This window comes from Cydia splendana, chromosome 20 (genome assembly GCF_910591565.1).
Source record: "Cydia splendana chromosome 20, ilCydSple1.2, whole genome shotgun sequence".
Lineage (NCBI taxonomy): Eukaryota > Metazoa > Arthropoda > Insecta > Lepidoptera > Tortricidae > Cydia > Cydia splendana.
In genome coordinates this window covers 6,688,441-6,708,792 of record NC_085979.1, presented here as the reverse complement: position 1 = coordinate 6,708,792, position 20,352 = coordinate 6,688,441, and the positions used below count along the sequence as shown (strand labels likewise).

The following is a 20,352-nucleotide window of genomic DNA, read 5'->3' as shown; positions in this document are numbered from 1 at the left end:
TCAATTGCGGGCATTTTTCTCTGTCACTCTAATTACGCCTTCATTGGAGTAAAAGAGTAAGATCCCCGCAATTTGCGAATTTCGGTTTTCGCGGTAGCCCCTCAGGCCGCGTAGCCAAAATGCCAATCGCTTACGCTCCGTAGCGATCGAAACGCCACTGTCACTGTCGCACTAATATGGAAGAGTGATAGAGAGACACAAAGCGTTTCGTTGTCGAAGCGATAGCGACTGTAACCTTGGCTAGGCCGGAACGGAGCCGATTTTAGGTACTACACTGTCTACACTACACACACTACACTACTATATTATGGCTAGGTATTCTTATGTTCGACTACGGTTTGTACACTTAGTACAACAGTGTCAAGGAACCAGCTACATTCTCTATTTGGTCCGGTTCTCGTAGGGGACAAATTCGAGGAATTCTTTAATTGTCTTCTAACAGGAAATTATATATTTACTGAGAAGACAGGAAAAGGAAGCTTGCTAAAAACAACTGCTAATATTTAGGGTTCCGTTCCCCTAATAATAAAAATATAAACTTTTAAATTAATACTCTCATTTCTAGTAAATATTGTTTACGATGCATGCTTCTTTATACAGCACCTCAACATGCGCTAGTTATAACTAGCTGCGTCGTGTGCAAGAGACTGAGGTTTAAAGGATGACTCACGCTAGACCGGGCCGTGTCCAGGCCGGAGCTTCCGGCGCATCGTTTTCTATGGAAAGCATCACGCGATCACCTGTCATGTCATAGAAAAGTAAGCCCCGGAAGCTCCGGCCCGGACACGGCCCGGTATAACGTTGGTCATCCATCCTTAAACCAGCACGCCACGCTTATCGTGTGCGGCATGCCATCGTGAACTTTGTCGGAATGCACGAAGGTTGATATTGGATTGTAGCCGCGCGCGTCAGTTGACGTCTTTGGTGGTCAAAAGGTTAAGGGCTTATTACATTCCGCTAGCCTGACGCATTCTGCTATCTTGCGGCTTGGAGAGACAGGGAAACAACATTACTATCTATCTCTCTCAGCAGAAAATATCCTGAATTCCTGAAATAACACTTTTGAGTCTCTGATGAGTCTTTGGTATCTTTGGTATAGTCAGTTATGGTACCTATGTAAAACCTATATCACCGCAAAGTATACTTAAAATTCCAAGGTCCTAACTTAGGTAATAGGTATTCAACTTTTTAGACAAAGATGGGTTGATAACATTTCATTTCTCATCTAAAATAGACACACAGAACCCTAAATCTATTCATCGGACATACGTCCGTGCCATCTGACCTCTGATAACTCGCCGACCTTGTTCGCATTACTAGTTCAAACTTAGCGAATAACACACGTCTCAGTGACCAACCAACAATAATTTATTCCACGATCAGTGCTTACCATTTTGACGTTTAAACTTTTTTTAAATCTGAGAAACACAGGCCTAAACAAACAGCCATGAAGACGATTACGATTCTTGCTTTGGTGGTCGTTGTGTGCAAAGTAGAGGCATCACATTTCGTGGTAGGGAATATTGCGGACCGAGTGCAGTTGTTCCACCACGAGAGGGTACAATATAACGCCATACCCTTTATAAAGAGGGTGAAGGAATTGTTCAAAACTGTTCCGGAACATAAGAGGATTCAGGTAAGATACTGTGACTTTATTTATTTGTGACGAAGTTAAGCAAAAGTCTTGCAACCTGGGGCCTAACCATGATATCCTTCTTGCGATTCTGTTTAGAACCTAAACTGAATTGCTAAGGGACGGAGTTATGCAACTTATATAGGTCCGTCCTTTAGCAATTCAGTTCAGGACTCAGGTCCTAAACAGAATCGCAATAAGGACATCATGGTAAGGCCCCAGATTGCTGGTTTTAATTGTTTAAAAAGTTGAACTCGCAAAAGTTCGCCATGTTCGAATTTCGAACATTCTTTATCTACACACATATCATAAACTCTCTATGATACCTTCAAAATCCGTAAATAATGGCCCACATTACGATAAACTGTTTTGTTACAGCAAATTTCTTATCTGTGAAAATGTGGTAATAGCTTCATTACTATATCAAAATCGATTTGGTAATGACATTCAACTTTCGAACATCTCTGGAAAAAAAGGCAATTTGATTTGACCCCTATTCTAATATCAGTCGAGATGACGTTTTATTCGAAATCAAATGACAATTGCATACAATATTGACAAATCTCGCTTGTAAGTTGGTATCGGACGATATGGTAATCGACCCCGACTCTAGTTTGTCTTTGAATTAAAAAAAAAACTACGGATGCGTGACATGCGTGAAAAAAGTTTTCATTTGCCGCCATTTGACGTACAGTTTATCTTTTAATTAGTTTGTAAGTAAAAAATAATTTGTTTTGTTGTTTTTAAAGTAACTATAACAAAAGTTTCGTGTAAAATGTGCGATAAAGATATTTCGGAGACGCCATCTCATATCCGCGAGTTCCGCCAGAGAGGAAAGTGCCCCAATGTCGGCTGTAATATGAGGTTAGTGAATATATCATAGAAAGGTTATAATATGTGTGTAGATAAAGCAGTGTATGTAACTGTACATAATTAGGCATTAAAACACTCGTGTGATACTATTATGAAACTCATTTCATTCGTTTCATAAACCCACACTCGTATTTTAATGCCTTTCATTATGTAGCAGTCACATAAACTACTATTACAGTCATAGAATTTAATTTCCTACCCATTTTGAACCTTGTCAGAGAATTTGACAATAGTATGGGGTCTCTAACGACTTTCATATTGATTGTCACTGTGGCAAGGTACGAAATTAAATTCTTTGACTGTACCACAGTCTATAAAACAATACAGTCATTCGACGAAGCCGTCTAGACAGGGCAGGCGTGCGGGGTGCGAGGGGTGGGTCGCGCGCACCCGAGCTGCATACATCGCCATTATTAGTAGCTCGGCACTACTTACAGGGCTATTAGCGTGTCTTATAGTAAGTCAAGTGTAAGTCTGACAACCCTACTGTGTTCCTGTGCGGTGTCGACATTTACGCAAACATCACAAAGACGTCGGTCACTGTTACTTTTTACACTGTGACTGTACATACCTACTCTTCAGGTTAACCAAGAGATCGAGGAATCAAAGTAGGTATGAGGTTGCTAGGCAACCGACATAGACACAAGGCCTCGTGCATGAACTTAAGGGGGGCAGCATAGGAGCCGTCAGATTTTTGGCGCGAGGCGTAAATGTGTCGTTTACGTTGTAGCCCACAAGATGGTAGAACCTACTATAAGCACAAGAAAACGTACCGACGAGAACAGTACATGGTAGCACTGTTTGCTTTGGCAATGTACATGTGCACATATGTTTCCGATTCAGGCCACAAGATGGCAAACCCTCCAACGCGCACGGTCCCTTAATCAGGGTCAAGGGCCATAAGATAAGGTCAGCATTACTGAGAAATCATTTGTTTATTGCCGACGTAAATTACTTGTGATAAGAAAGAGAACACGAGCATGAGAACTGAGAAGTAAATCGTACATATTTACCCCTGATTGTCATCAACAGACATCGTATTATTTTGTTAAGGAGACGGCCGCTATATACGACGGCACCGCTATCCTAGGAAAACAGAGCTTTATAAGAAACGTACTTGTAAGAGTTGTAAGTTGTAGTTACGATGTGAATAAAATAAATGTACGCAAATATTTGGGTCAAACAGATCACTGTGTTATGTCTTTCCTGTAGACATACACAAGAGTTAAGGGCTATAAAGGTTAATTTTCTTATTTAACCCTTATCCACGTGAAAAGGTCCTCCTTTTATTTAAAGAACTATGATAAAATCATTACTTACATGCCCACAAGCTGTTAACTATTGCCCACAGGAGAGAAAACTAGCGTGTTATCGCGAACAGCACATTTTTCTCTCCTATGGGCAATAGTTAACAGCTTGTGGGCATGTAAGCAATGATTTTATCATAGTTCTCTAAATAAAAGGAGGACCTTTTCACGTGGGTTAAATAAGAAAATTAACCTCTATAGCCCTTAACTCTTGTGTATGTCTACAGGAAAGACATAACACAGTGATCTGTTTGATCCATTTACACAATGCAAGCGAGAACCTTTTCTAAAATAAATTGTCGGTAAAAAATATCGCTGTCAATTTGATAGACTAAAGGCCGATACAGACGGACTGCGATGGTATCTGCCAGATACCATCTGGGAACCGCACGCTGACTGCACAGTTTCCGTACAAATTGCAATCGGGTTGCAGTCCGTCTGTATCGGCCCTAAGGCACTAGTCCCATCAAGGGCGAGTAAGCGATAAGCTATCGACTATTTTCTCGCTCAAGAAACAAACAAAAGATAGAGATTCCGTGTCGGTAAAAGAGAGAGGTATGTATCCCAAGTAACATTTTAGTCCTATAATTTTAGTTTTTATCGCTAAAAGCTTGTATAGACGTCGTATTAAGGTTTCAGAGATGACCACCTGTCGTATAAAAGCGCTTGGCAACACCTTTTTGCTCTATAGGCTTATACAGCTAATATATTCTATAAGCAATTGATGTAAAGGTTTACATCATCATTTTATAGAGCCGTTACAGGCGTGTACTATAACAGGTTCAAATATAATCACTATACAGCAATATTACTGTATAATAGTATTTGGAATCACTTTTATGCAACTAATTTGCGCTATTAAGGTTCCCTGCCAAGCCGCTATAGTTTTGTGTTTTAATAGTGACAAAAACCCAACTATACAACGATTTTAGGATATAGTGGCTTTAGAGATGACTGCTATAGTACATAATACTTTAGTAGTTTGCGCTATTAAGGTTCCCTGCAAGCCGCTATAGTTTTGTGTTTTAACAGTGAGAAAAACCCAACTATACAACGATTTTAGGATATAGTGGCTTTAGAGATCACTGCTATAGTACATAATACTTTAGTAGTTTGCGCTATTAAGGTTCCCTGCAAGCCGCTATAGTTTTGTGTTTAAACAGTGACAAAAACCCAACTATACAACGATTATAGGATATAGTGGCTTTAGAGATCACTGCTATAGTACATAATACTTTAGTAGTCATATGAACACTATTATAGAACTGTTTTGCTCTATAGTAGCGTTTTTGGGACATATTTATAGCGTTAAAAAGCGCTTTAGTAGTTTTTAAATCCCTATTATATCTCATCGCTGTAAACGTCACAATGACTCTTTTATATCACAAAACTGTTGTATAGTGGTTTTGTTTTTTCTTTTAAAAGACAACAGCGTTATAGCTGAGTTTTTATGTCTTTTATAAACCGAGTTAGATACATAAAGGTAGAAAACGACTACTTGTAAATGATCAATTTGATCTGTAATGGCTACTTATATCTTGCTTATATAAGTTCAGGCCTAAGCCACATAATGTGGTTCCGTACAAAATATTTTTATATTTTAATGAATTGATAAAAAAGACCCCAGTGATATTAGTGATTGTAGGTGAGATTTATCATCAATGATTTAATACAAGCATAAAATCGTGACGGTTTAGATATTTATCGACATCCATTATTAGCACATTTTTTTTACCAATCTCATTGAAAAAGGAAACAACAGTAATGACTACATCTAAATTAAAAAAAAATCCTATATCTTTCTAAAGAGTTTGTAGGTGCAACTGGGTCACAGCAAAATTCTTTTGGAACCCTAATTTTAATCATGATGGCGGTGAATATTTCGTCCTAAGTTCTATAGTTAGCCTATAAAAGCGTCGGATTTACTTCTTGGCTGTATAGTAGTAACTATGGTGAATATCATAATATTTTATTAAATTATTTTATTAAAAACATAAATAAATCGAGGGGGCATTTAAAATTCCTCATTAACCTAATACTATTCTAACGGTAAAACTTCCGTCCCATATACTTTTTGCACTAAAGACCGAATTATTCGACATCTAAATGGCGCATATTAATATAACGTCTTTATTTATCACCATTTTACTTAGTACCGTTTTTGTGAAGTAAACACACAACAAGTAGTAAAGGAACTATGAATTCTACAATAGTATAAAAAAGCACTATAATGGAATCTCAAATGCTACTATAGTATAAATTAACACTATAATGGCGTTTCTGACAACAAATTAGCACAAGAGTCATGCATTACATCACTTTTATAGACCTAAAACGTCACGGCTGACACTGCTACAGGTCTACTATATCACTGAATGGCACTAAAGATGCGCCATTTCGGCTTTATACAACCTTCTTAGGTCTTTTATAGGACCTTAGGTGGTATTTAGGAAACGTTCTATTGACCACTATAGTACCACAAATTGTTACTTGGGATGTGTCTCAAGGTCTCTGTATAGGCTAACTACTAGTCTCATGTTCTTTGTTCCAGGGTATCCAAGCTCTGGACATGCTGCAGAGCAAAGCCTCCATCAACATCACCGCCGGCGGAGTGGGGCACAGCTTCGTCAACCTCCGGTTCAAGAGCGAGAGGGGGTTCGGCCTCGACTACGACATTGGGATATATGTCAACCCTGACTATTTATAATCCATAGTGATAGCATAGTTTTTAAGCATTTACACATTATTAATAAGTACATATTATTAAACAAAGATTTACATAGTGTGATCGTTTCATTTAAACGCAGCCGTCCTAAAGAGCTGGCAAGGCCATCAGGGGTCGACAAACTTTCGAGAAGAAGAGACAACCGCAGTAAAACTAGGAATCGCCAGGTTTAGGAATTTTAAATAACCGCAAATTTGTTTTTAAGAATTCTAAATCTGATTTTTTAGCCCGTTGAAGTGCCACAATCGTACCTCCAAACAGCCGCTTGCGGCTCGCGAGGAGCGGTTTGCCGACCTCTGCCGGGCTTGCACATGATAGGCGCGACAGTATCTCGCGGCGAGATAGACTAGCCGTCTTTCTTTATGTTAATAAAAGAGGGACGGATAGTCTATCTCGCCGTGAGATACTGTCGCGCCAATCACGTGCTAGGCCGCTAGGCCTGGGCTAGGCGATGACCGACGACCAACAAGCTTCCGATGCCCCAAGGTCACCCTGATCTTGGTTGGGGCACAATGAAATATGGCAAACCGTCTTACACGGTTCATGGTTGGAAACTGGTAAGCCACCTTGGCCGAAAGTTTAGTTGCCGGTCGTGGGGCCTCCCCTTAAGGCACCTGGCTGACCTGTGGGACTGGGAATAAAACGGAGTAGGTAGGTACCAAACGATTAATTAGCTTTATCTTCCAAGAACGGTAGGTAGATTCTGTGAAATAAACAGTTTTGAAATAGAAAAGACAACAACAAGAAAACCGGACAAGTGCGAGTCGGACTCGCCCACCGAGGGTTCCGTACTTTTTAGTATTTGTTGTTATAGCGGCCACAGAAATACATCATCTGTGAAAATTTAACTGTCTATCATGGTTCATGAGATACAGATAGACAGACGGACAGAGGGACAGACAGACGGACAGTGGAGTCTGAGTAATAGCGTCCCGTTTTTACCCTTTGGGAACGGAACCCTAAAAAGCAAAATAAGACAATTATTTTTGTTGAATCCTTTAATTCATTGCTTGCTTACGCTAATAGTTTCTATTCTCTTTTAATTAAATCGTTCTGTATGCACATCGTCGTTAAAAAAACCATAACGCGGTACTACGTCAATACATATTTGTATACCAGTATATGTCAGTAGCGGCGCAGCTAAATCAGACAAAAAGGTAGATCTACCGTACACCGTATAAAACTAGATTAGTCTAGTCTAGATTAGTTAGAAGCTTTAGAGCTTGCCTAATTTTAGAAACTTGCATCTTATCTGACAGGTAATAAAGGCTAAATTGCTCTGCCTTGGTTAACGGGTATCTATATTTAACGTGCCGCCATTATAGGTACGTGTCGTCTTAATCTTCCGGGTCCTCCTTGTCGAGTTTCAAGCGGAGTTTCTTCAATTTCTCCACCTCTGCGTGGTTCAGGCATGTTTTCTGTGTGCAACGGAGAGAGCCGTCATCCTGGCAGTAGCATTTGTTGCAGTGGACCCTGATCAATAAACAAAGTAGGTACTTACTTAACCTTTTGACCGCTACAGTCGGCTGTGGTCGTCATCGGAGTCTTGCCAAGGACGCCAACGACGGCTACAGCCAACAGCTTCGACAACGAAATAGGGACTTTCGCGGGACTCCGTAAAGTTCAATATTCCTTCGCCGTCTGGCGTTCAAAAGGTGAATCTCAACTGAAATAGATGTAATACGAAAGAAAAAGTGACCATCAAGGCCTCTAGTACCCAGGGCTTGGATCGAACCAGTAACTTCTGCATTCGCAGCATAATATGGTGTCTGCCGCGAATGCAGAAGTCGCTGGCTCGATCCGATTTTAATTTTGTCTTCATTTCAAATATTGTGGTTTCAGTCGCCATCAGATATATCGAAGGGAGCGGAGAAGGCGTTTATAAATATCTAAACACAGCCTCTATTTTCAGGCCGTTAAAGTGCATGTTCAGATGTTTTTGAGCTCCTATTGAATATATTATGTTGATAACCGTAATAGAAATACCTACTACATGCTGGTAGTGCTTACGCCAAGTCTCGGGATTAGATGCCAAGCGGACCTCAGACTCCCATAAGCCGTGGAAAAATGCCGGGATAACGCGAGGAAAATGATAAACCGTGCTGGAAATACGATGTGGTTTATCTAAGTAGGTCTTAGAGCATTTTAACAACCGGAGTCGCCTTTAAGAGCTTACCCCTCTGCCGAAAACTTTGCACAATTGTGCAAACTTTTGTATGGACTGACATGGCTACTAGTACGTTACGTACAAATCATGTAGAAATAGCAATACATACGACGTCACCTCCCGCGCAAAAATCGGCAGACTGTTTTGTACCAGATAATGACAGCCAAGCAGTTGCTAAATGCTCTAAGAAGTAGGTATATAATATTGTCGACTTACTTATACACCATGCCAGATTGACACTTCTCCTTCATGCGGTCTGGATCTATAAAGTTCCTGTCGTGTTTGGACGGATATTCCCCGTGTAGCATCCTCCGTCCGTCCGTGTGCCTGCAATTGGGCTTGGGCTCGCATTTATATTTGCCGGCCTTGCATTCGCATTCGAGGCAGTCTGTAGTTGTAGTGTTGGCTTCGCAAGGTTTTCCTGGACGAAAAGATTTGTTCTATTAATAGTTGTAGAGGGTTCCTTCAAGTAAACGCTAGGGCTATGGGATGTACTTACTACCAAGGTTTCCTAAAAAGGCTATAAGAATGGCGTTTTTCAAAAAAGAAGTATCTATAACCAACAAATGGCGCAGCAGGGCATAACTAAAACCAACGCCAAGACTTAAGGCATTATAGAACAGCTGATGGGCTACAAGATTAAGCCAATTTACCTTAATGAAAATCTCATAGATTAACCGCCGTAAAAGTGGCAATGGTGTATGTGCCAATAACCCATAAAAGCTTATAACGCCTTCATGAACGCTTATATAGGCGTTCGTCAAATCTCACCCGTCATCTCCTTAGCCTTCAACTTGTACACATCGTCATAGCTCGGACACAGCAGGTGTTGACACATGAGGTTGGCGCTCTCCAGACAGAAACAGCTGTTGCAGTCGATGCGGTACATCACGCCGGGGGTGCACGCCATCCCCGTGTGGGGGAGGGAGGGGAGCTTGTAGAACTCCGCCGTGGTGTGAGGCTTTATGTGTTCAGGGTTGGTATACGCTGGAAATTAAATATATTTTGCAAAACTCGCAGTTTTACTATGGGTAGGATTCTGATTCTGATTACTTACTATTAAATATATATATAGTACTAATAACTGATAGTACTATTAAAACCACAGAATAACTATTAGTTACTATCAGGTACTTATTCTGTGGTTTTTATTCAAAATCTGTAAACTCTATTTTAAATATACTTAAAGGGTCTTTTTCCACAAAAGAAGAAAACGACTCACGTTTATCAGCCAACTTGCAATCCTTCATGCTACACTTCACCTTCCCTTTATCCGTACAGAAGCATTTCTGGCAATCTTTCTTATACAGCTTTCCCGGGATACACCCTTTTTGCTCCGCCCTCCGTCCGTCAGTTTTCAAAAGGCAACCCATTTTAGTGCAGAGTAGGGTTGATCGTTCACCGCACTGGCAGGTGTTACAATCCATCCTGTATATTTGCCCTTTAACGCATTTTTGGCCGGGTTTTATTTCTGGGAACCTTCTAGTTCCGTTCAGATATTGGTCAGCTATAAATTTCAAAATTTTCAAAAACATGTGTGTAAAAAATGCATCTGTGTTCGCATCTTTCCTATCCAAAAGTTAAGGGCTATTAAGGTTAATTTTCTTATTTCACCCTTATCCGCATGAAAAGGTACTCCTTATATTTGGATAAATATGATAAAATCATTACCTAAATGCCCACAAGCTGTTAACTATTGTCCACAGGAGAGAAAACTTGTGTACATATATTTAATTACCTACACAAACGGGTGTACTACCTTACCTACCTTAAATTCCGACGTAAAAACAATGAAATTATATCGCGGTAGACCCGCTTGTGTAATTAAATATGTGTACAAAACGCGAGAGTTTAAAGTATTATATAGAAAATTTGTGTGTTAACTGTTGGGTATGTAAAGGAAAAACGCGAACAGCTTTGTGCCAGATATGAAAACTATACTTACACAAAGTTGCTCCAACAGCTGAGGAGACAACCAGAATTATGCACCCTGAGAACACAGGCCGCATGTTTCTCATCGATATTTAGGTACTTAAGTATACGGGAATGCTATATCCTTCTGACTTATGTAGTCACTAAACCACCGTTATAATGACTGAAATAAATTGCCACCACAAAATTGTGGTTTTTCTCTTCCAAGGAGTCAGTGAGTAAATAGACGATTCCCTTTTCTTAATTAAACATTAATTAAGTTCATGCCTTTATCGATTAAATGGGTTTAATGGTACATATCGGGCAAATTAAACTCGTAAAGTTTAAAGCATAAAAAAACCAGTAAAGTGAATTGAAAACTTTTATTTCCTAGCGATTCAAAACTAAGTATTATGTAATTATTCTAATACATATCGGGTACGAATTGTACGAAGTCAGCGCCTTTTAAAACGAATTTGACCACCTTACATAACCACAGATATCGAATGAATTGATACACAGATTAGGTACTAGCATAGGTTTAAACCAGACGTCTTCAAAACTTTTTACTTGTGGGCTACCTACACCCAGGCCTCCGTTTCCTTTCCGCGGGATAAGTATATTAGCAGTCTACGTCGAACATCGAAATATTGTTATATATAGTTATCTCCTTATCGCTTTTGAATATTCGACCGATACAGGCTGGATTAAACCCGCGGGCCATAGTTTAGACTCCACGTTTATACCAACATTAGTAACTCATTTACAATAATAGCAAAAGCAGGAATATATACATACAGAGTTATGTATTACAAAACTTGATTGTCGAATGTCGTGGCGTTTGAACCGTTATTTGCCGTAGACGTGATATAACGTCTTCGGCGGATACTAAAAATTGTATATTTCTCACATAGAAAGTATTATTCTAACGGAATAAAAAAAACTGATATATTTAGTATTATTTATGTTTGTTAACTAGTTCTGATTGATTGAGTATTTCTGTCACGGTAAAGCTAGAACAAAAATAATCATACCTATGCAGGTTGGCCAAAAAATAAGTCCATTCCCGGAGGTTTTGGGAGTATACTGAGCAACTTTTACTATAGACCAACCCCGAACACGCGATAAAAAATTTACCCTCCCATAGAAAATGGACCAGCCAAAATGTATGAAACAACCAAATTTTTTTTCGCGATTTCGGGTTTGGTCAAATAGTAAAAGTTGCTCAGTATAATCCCAAAACCTCCCTGGCAACGGGAATGCACTTATTTTTTGGCCACCCTGTATATTAAGGTGTCTATTAAGATAAATGTATGTATTACATATTCGTATTTAGTATTCATTCTCAATCCAGGCCTTTACATAACGTTCTACTGAGTAACTCTTTAACAACTTTCAGACATATTTGAAAATGTCATTCACGTATGACCAGTAGGTACCTATACTCGTATGCAGCATACGTAAGGAATAACAAATATGGCGTCAAGGTTTATATTTGGATTGTAAGCGCAACGCCAAGAACGACTGTACGCCATTAAAATATATCTAGTATGAAATAACCCTTGTTACTTGAGTAAGGTTTGTATTAACTCGTCTAGGTACCAAGGTTGGCGTGTGAGTGGCATTTTTGCTTATGTCCACTAGCGATAAAGGGATTATTGGCGTTTTTAAGGTTCTTAATCTCAGAATCATTGGATATTTTTACATAAGTAATTTAATGTTATATAATCACATTAATGAAAATAATGATACATGCACACATTAACAGAATCGGTTATCACGAAACAAAGGACGTCAATTTAATCATTAATACTGACTTAAGTTGGTTACCGAAATACCGATTCCATACATTCTACCTATGTAGACAGTAAATATTTCAGAAATAACCTCTAAAATCACTTATAAATCACTACTTAAGTGTAACACAGTACAATTACAATAGTTAAATTAAAACAAAACAAATGTATACTAACGAGCTGCAGTATCTGACGTACCTTTATTAGATAAGTACTTACTAGTTAATATACTATATAGAAACATGGGGGTTATATATAACATTCTACTGGAGTGGATAAAAGATTAACCTTTTCGACGCCGTGTCAAACACAGAAGCTGTCACTCCAACGCCACGTCACCGAAGTGTCAAAACACTCAAAACTGCAGTTGAACTTTTATACTGTATATGCACGTAGGTCGATATTGCTCTGTGGTATGTGACGGATTTATCAGTCTTTGGCGTTGGACCTGCGGTGTATTGGCGTCCAAAAAGTTAATTTACAACAATGTCCTCTTCATCATATGACGTAGTCAGCTCTAAACTTTTAATCGCAAAAGTAATTTGAAGTCAAATGACGTCTTGGACTTTTTGTTTTTCTTTCCATAACGTCTCTAGCGATCAAAGTGGTAAAGAGATGTGAATTGCCGTGTTGAAAAAAATGTATTAAAAACAAATTTAATTATTGTATTCAATTGTTTTCTAAACTAATAACAATAGCAATCGGTGTGCTAAAATACTCTATACATATGGGCTGTAAAATAATATAAAAAACCACGTTCCGTACATGAAGTCAATTTTTATTAATTGGCATTGGCACTATATGGTATTAATCGGTCAATTCTTGTTTTATTTCTACATATTTGCTGAAAATCGACATGTATTTTATAGGAATTCGGCGTAGCTAGTCTTTTAACCTTCTGAACGCCAAACGCAACATTCACATTGAAACTGAAATACATTTAAAATCAAGACACAGGAATAAAACAACAATAAAAGTATAGAAACACTGTCCAGTCATTTATTTCAGATAGTAAATTGACGTCATCGAGAAAATTATCGCGGCGTCACATTCTATAGATGTAGTGCATAATTGTTTTCCAACGTATTTTCTCAGAAACGTTCGTATTTGTCATGCTACTTCAGTTAACCTCAGTACCTACTTTTTGTACCGAGACTGACTGAAATAGCAAGACAAGTACGTACGTTTCCGTGAAAATACGATGGAAAATAATGCACTACTTACATCTGTAACAATAAATGATTTGTAAATATTTGTGTTTTGTATGACGTGATATGACGTCGCCGGCGTTCCAAGGGCCTACACACTAGAGTAGGTAATACTATTAGGGCGAGAGCTCGTCGTCGCAGACGAGCAGCGTGCAGAACACGCTCTTGCCGTCGGCGGAGCAGCTGCAGTCGTTGCAGGACTGCTTGAACTGCTCGCCGGGGTTGCAGCGGAAGCTCGACTCGGTCGCTGGAAAGAGACACGTCAGATTTTACAGTACAGTTCGTTTTTTTAGCATTAGAAAAAGACTACGCGATCTTGACGTGTCTTTTAAATGAAAAACGCTTTTTAAAAAACAGTAAGTAACTATTACTTCGTTCATAATTGTTACATATTTGCCGTGACTTATTTTTCAAAAGTGTTTTTCAATAAAAATACACATCGAGATTGTTTACCTTTTTTCTAATGCTAAAAAAACGAACTATAGTGTCTAACTTAATTGTGTCTCCGGCACATTTGATCGTACCATTTGAAAAGAAGTACTATGTGGATATCATTAAAGCCTCGAGTTTTACATACTCCGGTATTTTAATAAAGATTCTCTAACTAAACGATCGAGTTAAATAGAAAGGTTCTTAATTGCTGTGTCATCTTTTCATAGTTTAATTTTCCGCTATGAAGTCTGCCGATCGTCTTTACAAGACTCAAACGCGAAGTCAAACGCAGATGCAGATTGTCACAATACGGACAGTTAGACGCTTCGAGCAACACCGGCTTCCGACACGTTAGACGTGACTTAAACAGAACTTAACTTAAAAAGTAAAAGTAAGTAAGTAAGTAAGTTACAAAGACATTTTCCAATGAGAATGCCCCGTTGTACTTGTATTCTCACCGGTGAGCGTGGAGTTCTCCTTGCTCGGGCAACGTTTGAGCGTGCATGTGGCGTGCCCGCCGTCCTCAGTGCAGCGGCACACGTTGCAGCCCTGTTCGAACATGTACTCATATCACACACTCACCGCTGAGCGTGGAGTTCTCCTTGCTCTGGCAACGTTTGAGCGTGCAGGTGGCGTGCCCGCCGTCCTCAGTGCAGCGGCACACGTTGCAGCCCTGTTCGAACATGTACTCATATCACACACTCACCGCTGAGCGTGGAGTTCTCCTTGCTCGGGCAACGTTTGAGCGTGCAGGTGGCGTGCCCGCCGTCCTCGGTGCAGCGGCACAAGTTGCAGCCCTGCTCGAACATGTACTCATATCACACACTCACCGGTGAGCGTGGAGTTCTCCTTGCTCGGGCAACGTTTGAGCGTGCATGTGGCGTGTCCGCCGTCTTCGGTGCAGCGGCACACTTTGCAGCCCTGCTCGAACATGTACTAATATCACACATTCACCGGTGAGCGTGGAGTTCTCCTTGCTCGGGCAACGTTTGAGCGTGCAGGTGGCGTGCCCGCCGTCCTCGGTGCAGCGGCACAAGTTGCAGCCCTGCTCGAACATGTACTCATATCACACACTCACCGGTGAGCGTGGAGTTCTCCTTGCTCGGGCAACGTTTGAGCGTGCATGTGGCGTGCCCGCCGTCTTCGGTGCAGCGGCACACTTTACAGCCCTGCTCGAACATGTACTAATATCACACATTCACCGGTGAGCGTGGAGTTCTCCTTGCTCGGGCAACGTTTGAGCGTGCAGGTGGCGTGCCCGCCGTCCTCGGTGCAGCGGCACACGTTGCAGCCCTGCTCGAACATGTACTCATATCACACACTCACCGGTGAGCGTGGAGTTCTCCTTGCTCGGGCAACGTTTGAGCGTGCATGTGGCGTGCCCGCCGTCCTCGGTGCAGCGGCACACGTTGCAGCCCTGCTCGAACATGGACTCATATCACACACTCACCGGTGAGCGTGGAGTTCTCCTTACTCGGGCAACGTTTGAGCGTGCATGTGGCGTGCCCGCCGTCCTCTGTGCAGCGGCACACGTTGCAGCCCTGCTCGAACATGGACTCATATCACACACTCACCGGTGAGCGTGGAGTTCTCCTTGCTCGGGCAACGTTTGAGCGTGCAGGTGGCGTGGCCGCCGTCCTCAGTGCAGCGGCACACGTTGCAGCCCTGCTCGAACACGCTGCCCGGCACGCAGTCCGCTGACACCTTCTGCGACGCGTCTGCAACAAATTATATGTTTTCAACTCTGCATCGTTGCTTTTCACAGCTTTAAGAGATGATTATATAAAGATTAAGATTACCCTTTCCAGCTCTTAAGAATTACTTAAAAAAGTCATTGATGTTGAAGGCTTATTACAGAGTCGAGGACTACTTGACAGACAAACATGCATGGTCCAAACCAGAAACTCTAATAACGACAAGTAGCAATTAAAAGCATTGTATTATGTGTAGAGTTAAAGGTGACTCAGCTCAGGTAAGAAAGCACATCAAATTGTATGAAAGCATCTCATAACAATCAGTCAGATTCATATAATATGTATTCTCATTTCTTTTATTGATTTTATTTTCTTTTCCTTTTGTAAGAATTTGATATGTATTCTGAAAGAGCTACGTATTTGTATAAAGTTATGTACTCACTGAGTATAATTGCATGAATTCTATAGTAATTTAAATTGTATTTTTCTTAATTACTCGTAATGCATGTTAATTATAAGATGTAATAATGTTTTGAAAAGATGTGTCCCGCCGAGTTTGTTGCCGGTCCCATATTGGGATACCCTGCTCCAATTGAGGGGGGATTTAAATCTTCTCGGGGCAGAGGTGTACGGTTGGAGCCGGTAAAGGTTTATTTGACGTTCATAAGCGCATTGTAATATGCCTACTTGAATAAACTATTTTTTATCTTTTTATCTTATCTTTTACAGCGATCGCGCGGCTGTCAAAAAGTCGCAGTACCTGAAGGCGAGTAGGCCAATGTTTGGATTCGAAAGATTTAAACCAAACTACCGTCCTGGATGAGTGAAATTAGCATCTCACGTAGGGTAAACGTGAACAAATACAGATATCAAAATCAAATACAGATATCAGTCAAATCGTCTATTTTGTAATATTAAACAAAGTTTTTCTTAGTAAATCAATAAATGGGTATTCAACTAGGTACTTTGAATGTGAAATCACTGAGGAGCGCTGGTGGCCTAGCGGTAAGAGCGTGCGACGTTCAATCCGGAGGTTGCGCGGGTTCGAACCCCGGCTGGTACCAATGAGTTCTTCGGAACTTATGTACGAAATATCATTTGATATTTACCAATCGCTTTTCGGTAAAGGAAAACATCGTCGAAACCGGTCAATAAGGCCTAGTTTACCCTCTGGGTTGGAAGGTCAGATGGCAGTCGCTTTCATAAAAACTAGTGCCTAAGCCAATTCTTGGGATTATTTGTCAAGCTGACCCCAGGCTCCCATGAGCCGTGGCAAAATGCCGGGCAACGCGAGGAAGATGATGACTTTGAATGTGAAATCACTCTCTACTTCATACCCCACACATATGGTTTCAAATATTCTATTAACCACTGGCACTGAACTGACCTCTCTTTCTCCTGTTGCAGTCCATGCGGAACTCCTGCCCCGGCTGGCACTGTACTGACCTCTCTTTCTCCTGTTGCCGTTGTTGTTGTTGTTGTTGAGCGCCGTACAGTCGATGCGGGTGCAGGAGAAGTTCTGCCCCTCGTTGTCGCAGACACTTGTTGCAGTCCATGCGGAACTCCTGCCCCGGCTGACACTGAACTGACCTCTCTTTCTCCTGTTGCCGTTGTTGTTGTTGTTGTTGTTGAGCGCCGTACAGTCGATGCGAGTGCAGGAGAAGTTCTGCCCCTCGTTGTCGCAGAGGCACTTGTTGCAGTCCAAGCGGAACTCCTGCCCCGGCTGGCACTGAACTGACCTCTCTTTCTCCTATTCCCATTGTTGTTGTTGTTGTTGTTGAGCGCCGTACAGTCGATGCGGGTGCAGGAGAAGTTCTGCCCCTCGTTGTCGCAGAGGCACTTGTTGCAGTCCATGCGGAACTCCTGCCCCGGCTGGCACTGAACTGACCTCTCTTTCTCCTATTCCCATTGTTGTTGTTGTTGTTGAGCGCCGTACAGTCGATGCGGGTGCAGGAGAAGTTCTGCCCCTCGTTGTCGCAGAGGCACTTGTTGCAGTCCATGCGGAACTCCTGCCCCGGCTGGCACTGAACTGACCTCTCTTTCTCCTATTCCCATTGTTGTTGTTGTTGTTGAGCGCCGTACAGTCGATGCGGGTGCAGGAGAAGTTCTGCCCCTCGTTGTCGCAGAGACACTTGTTGCAGTCCATGCGGAACTCCTGCCCCGGCTGGCAGTTCTTTGGCGCCTCCTGCAGAAAACAAGATATTGAAAGATATCACTCGGACGCCACGTCACCGAAGTGTCAAAACTGAAATTGAACTCTATGACCTACGCGCAGGTCAGTGACGGATTAATCCGTCGTCGGCGTTGGAACTACGATGCAGATTTGCGGATATATCCGTCATTGGCGTCCAAAAGGTTAAGGAAAAGAACGTACGTTCTACGTCGGAGGCGCGGCGCCGTGTGTCCGGTCTAGGCAGATTACCTACACCGGGATACAAAAATTCCACGCCACGCCTCCGCCGTTCCGCGCGTATGCCATATGCACCTTAGATAAAGAACAATAAAATAATTTACCTGCGGCGTGGCTCTGGTCTTTCTGATAAGTGTCTGGTTCTGTAATGAATGAAAATATCTTCAATAAAAACATAAAACAATAAAAAAAAATCTCTTGACTTAGACAAATGTGTTAATCCTTCACGGACCTACCTATTATGTGTACCTATATAAACACATTTGTCTACGTCGGAAAGGGGGATTATTACCACCACCATAAGTCAGTGTCAAGGAAAATAAGTAGCAACAGGGAAATGACCACAATGTTGGATAGGTGGATTTAGGGTCGCTAAGACTAAAATGGAATTTCATTATCATAACACGCCGATTTCCTCGTGTTTACGCGCGACACGTTCACAACTCCAAGTTGAGCGGTTGACAGCTCAAACCCCATAAGTGAATAGCTCGTGCGCGGCGGCGTGTCTACTCGAAACTTGTTGGAATGCACGTTTGACGTTAATCATACTTTAAATTATACATTAAATGCACGAAGGTTGATATTGGGCTGCAGCCGCGCGCGTCAGTTGACGTCTCTTGGCAGCAGTGTTGGCCGAACGTTAATTGCAATTGACCATTAACCAGTACAAATTGAACCGTAAACGGTAACGGACGGTTGCAGTTGACGGTTCAATTTGTGCTGGTTAATGGTCAAGAATGTTCAATTGCATTAACGTTTCGGCCAACACTGCTTGGCAGCCAAAGGGTTAAGCGACTATCTATTCGTCTACTCGGTAGTAACTGCAGGAAAGCAAGTCTCTAAAGGTAACTATGTAAAATAAAGTAAAACACATAAATTAAATCATATATTTACTTGTTTATATTCATAACCATACACCATCACCGCTTTTAGCACAACATTATTCATAAAATTCATCCACCATTTTGGAGGTGTCATTCTATCTGAATAACACATAGTGATTATTATTAACCCGAGACAGCCACTACTATAGATGGTCAAGCTAATCTTGTCAGTAGAATAAGGCGCGAAATTCAAATTTTCTATGGGACGATATCCTTTCACGCCTACATTTTTCAAATTTGCCGCCGTTTTCTACTGACAAGATCTGCTTGACCCAGTATATTTCATAAAACACAGAATAGTACCTACATTCTTTTTCAACAGCACGATTAATTTTAGCACATTCAGCGCCGAAAACCCGACTATCGGGTATTTTATGATTTCGTTCCCAGGCCGGACAACCCGATAGTCGGAATCGTGGTACTACAGCTTTATATGACGACATGTTTGTTGCCTGGCGCGGATGTCTTGTTTGGCTGGGTGGCAATGAATGTGTTAAACTGCACCCATTATCGTGTATAGGCGACAGTGGGAGCAAACCGTATTCACCGCAGTAAAACCAACACCCTACAAGCCCCACCACCATAACCCAGAGCAGTCAAACCTTCTCCCCGTCGAAGCAGGCCCGACGCGTGCAGGAGAACGACTTCCCGTCGGGGTTGCAGTGGCACATGTTACACTCGATCTCGAACACTTCGCCTGGACGGCATTCTTTCTTTATGACCCCGAGTTTCTGCTGAGGCATAGACTGCTTAAAAACCATAAGAGTAATCTTATATTACTCTATGGTAAAACCAACACCCTGCAAGCACCGCCACCGTGACAACCCAAAGCAGTCAAACCTTCTCCCCGTCGAAGCAGGCCCGACGCGTGCAAGAGAACGACTTCCCATCGGGGTTGCAGTGGCACATGTTACACTCGATCTCGAACACTTCGCCTGGACGGCATTCCTTCTTTATGACCCCGAGTTTCTGCTGTGGCACAGACTGCTTAAAAACCATAAGAGTAATCTTATAATTACTCTATGGTAAAACCAACACCCTGCAAGCACCGCCACCGTAACAACCCAGAGCAGTCAAACCTTCTCCCCGTCGAAGCAGGCCCGACGCGTGCAGGAGAACGACTTCCCATCGGGGTTGCAGTGGCACATGTTACAATCGATCTCGAACACTTCGCCTGGACGGCATTCCTTCTTTACGATCCGGAGTTTCTGCTGAAAGAGAGACTGTTTAAAAAACATTATGGTGATCATATAACTCGTGTTAACCTTTTAACCGCCATAGAATTTTTCATCGAGCGTGCTTGTGTCGCCGG

At 41.6% G+C, this 20,352-nt stretch overlaps 3 protein-coding genes across 3 annotated transcripts in view; 1 reads left to right on the top strand and 2 right to left on the bottom strand.

The window, feature by feature from the left end:
* Window positions 1-1,306: 1,306 nt before the first annotated feature.
* On the top strand, window positions 1,307-6,596 carry LOC134800814 (uncharacterized). Its single transcript, XM_063773371.1, has 2 exons — window positions 1,307-1,636; window positions 6,365-6,596. Exons 1-2 carry the CDS (start codon window positions 1,448-1,450, stop codon window positions 6,518-6,520), a joined length of 345 nt encoding a protein of 114 aa, XP_063629441.1. The 5' UTR covers window positions 1,307-1,447; the 3' UTR covers window positions 6,521-6,596.
* A 922-nt stretch (window positions 6,597-7,518) lies between these two features.
* Window positions 7,519-10,863, bottom strand: LOC134800784 (uncharacterized). The gene is made up of 5 exons (XM_063773336.1): window positions 10,651-10,863; window positions 9,928-10,212; window positions 9,477-9,692; window positions 8,922-9,126; window positions 7,519-8,011 (listed from the first exon to the last, which is right to left on the bottom strand). The coding sequence occupies exons 1-5, from the start codon at window positions 10,721-10,723 to the stop codon at window positions 7,876-7,878; spliced, it is 915 nt and encodes a 304-aa protein (XP_063629406.1). The 5' UTR covers window positions 10,724-10,863; the 3' UTR covers window positions 7,519-7,875.
* Window positions 10,864-10,984: 121 nt separating this feature from the next.
* LOC134800673 (uncharacterized) overlaps window positions 10,985-20,352 on the bottom strand; it is a 39,353-nt gene continuing 29,985 nt past the window's right edge. Inside the window, exons 11-16 of the mRNA XM_063773154.1 lie at window positions 19,881-20,009; window positions 18,261-18,299; window positions 17,772-17,931; window positions 17,337-17,489; window positions 15,627-15,770; window positions 10,985-13,867 (exon numbers count right to left, since the gene is read on the bottom strand). Of these exons, the coding sequence (XP_063629224.1) occupies window positions 13,737-13,867; window positions 15,627-15,770; window positions 17,337-17,489; window positions 17,772-17,931; window positions 18,261-18,299; window positions 19,881-20,009 (756 nt within the window). The 3' untranslated portion in view covers window positions 10,985-13,736. The remainder of the gene's footprint in view (window positions 13,868-15,626; window positions 15,771-17,336; window positions 17,490-17,771; window positions 17,932-18,260; window positions 18,300-19,880; window positions 20,010-20,352) is intronic.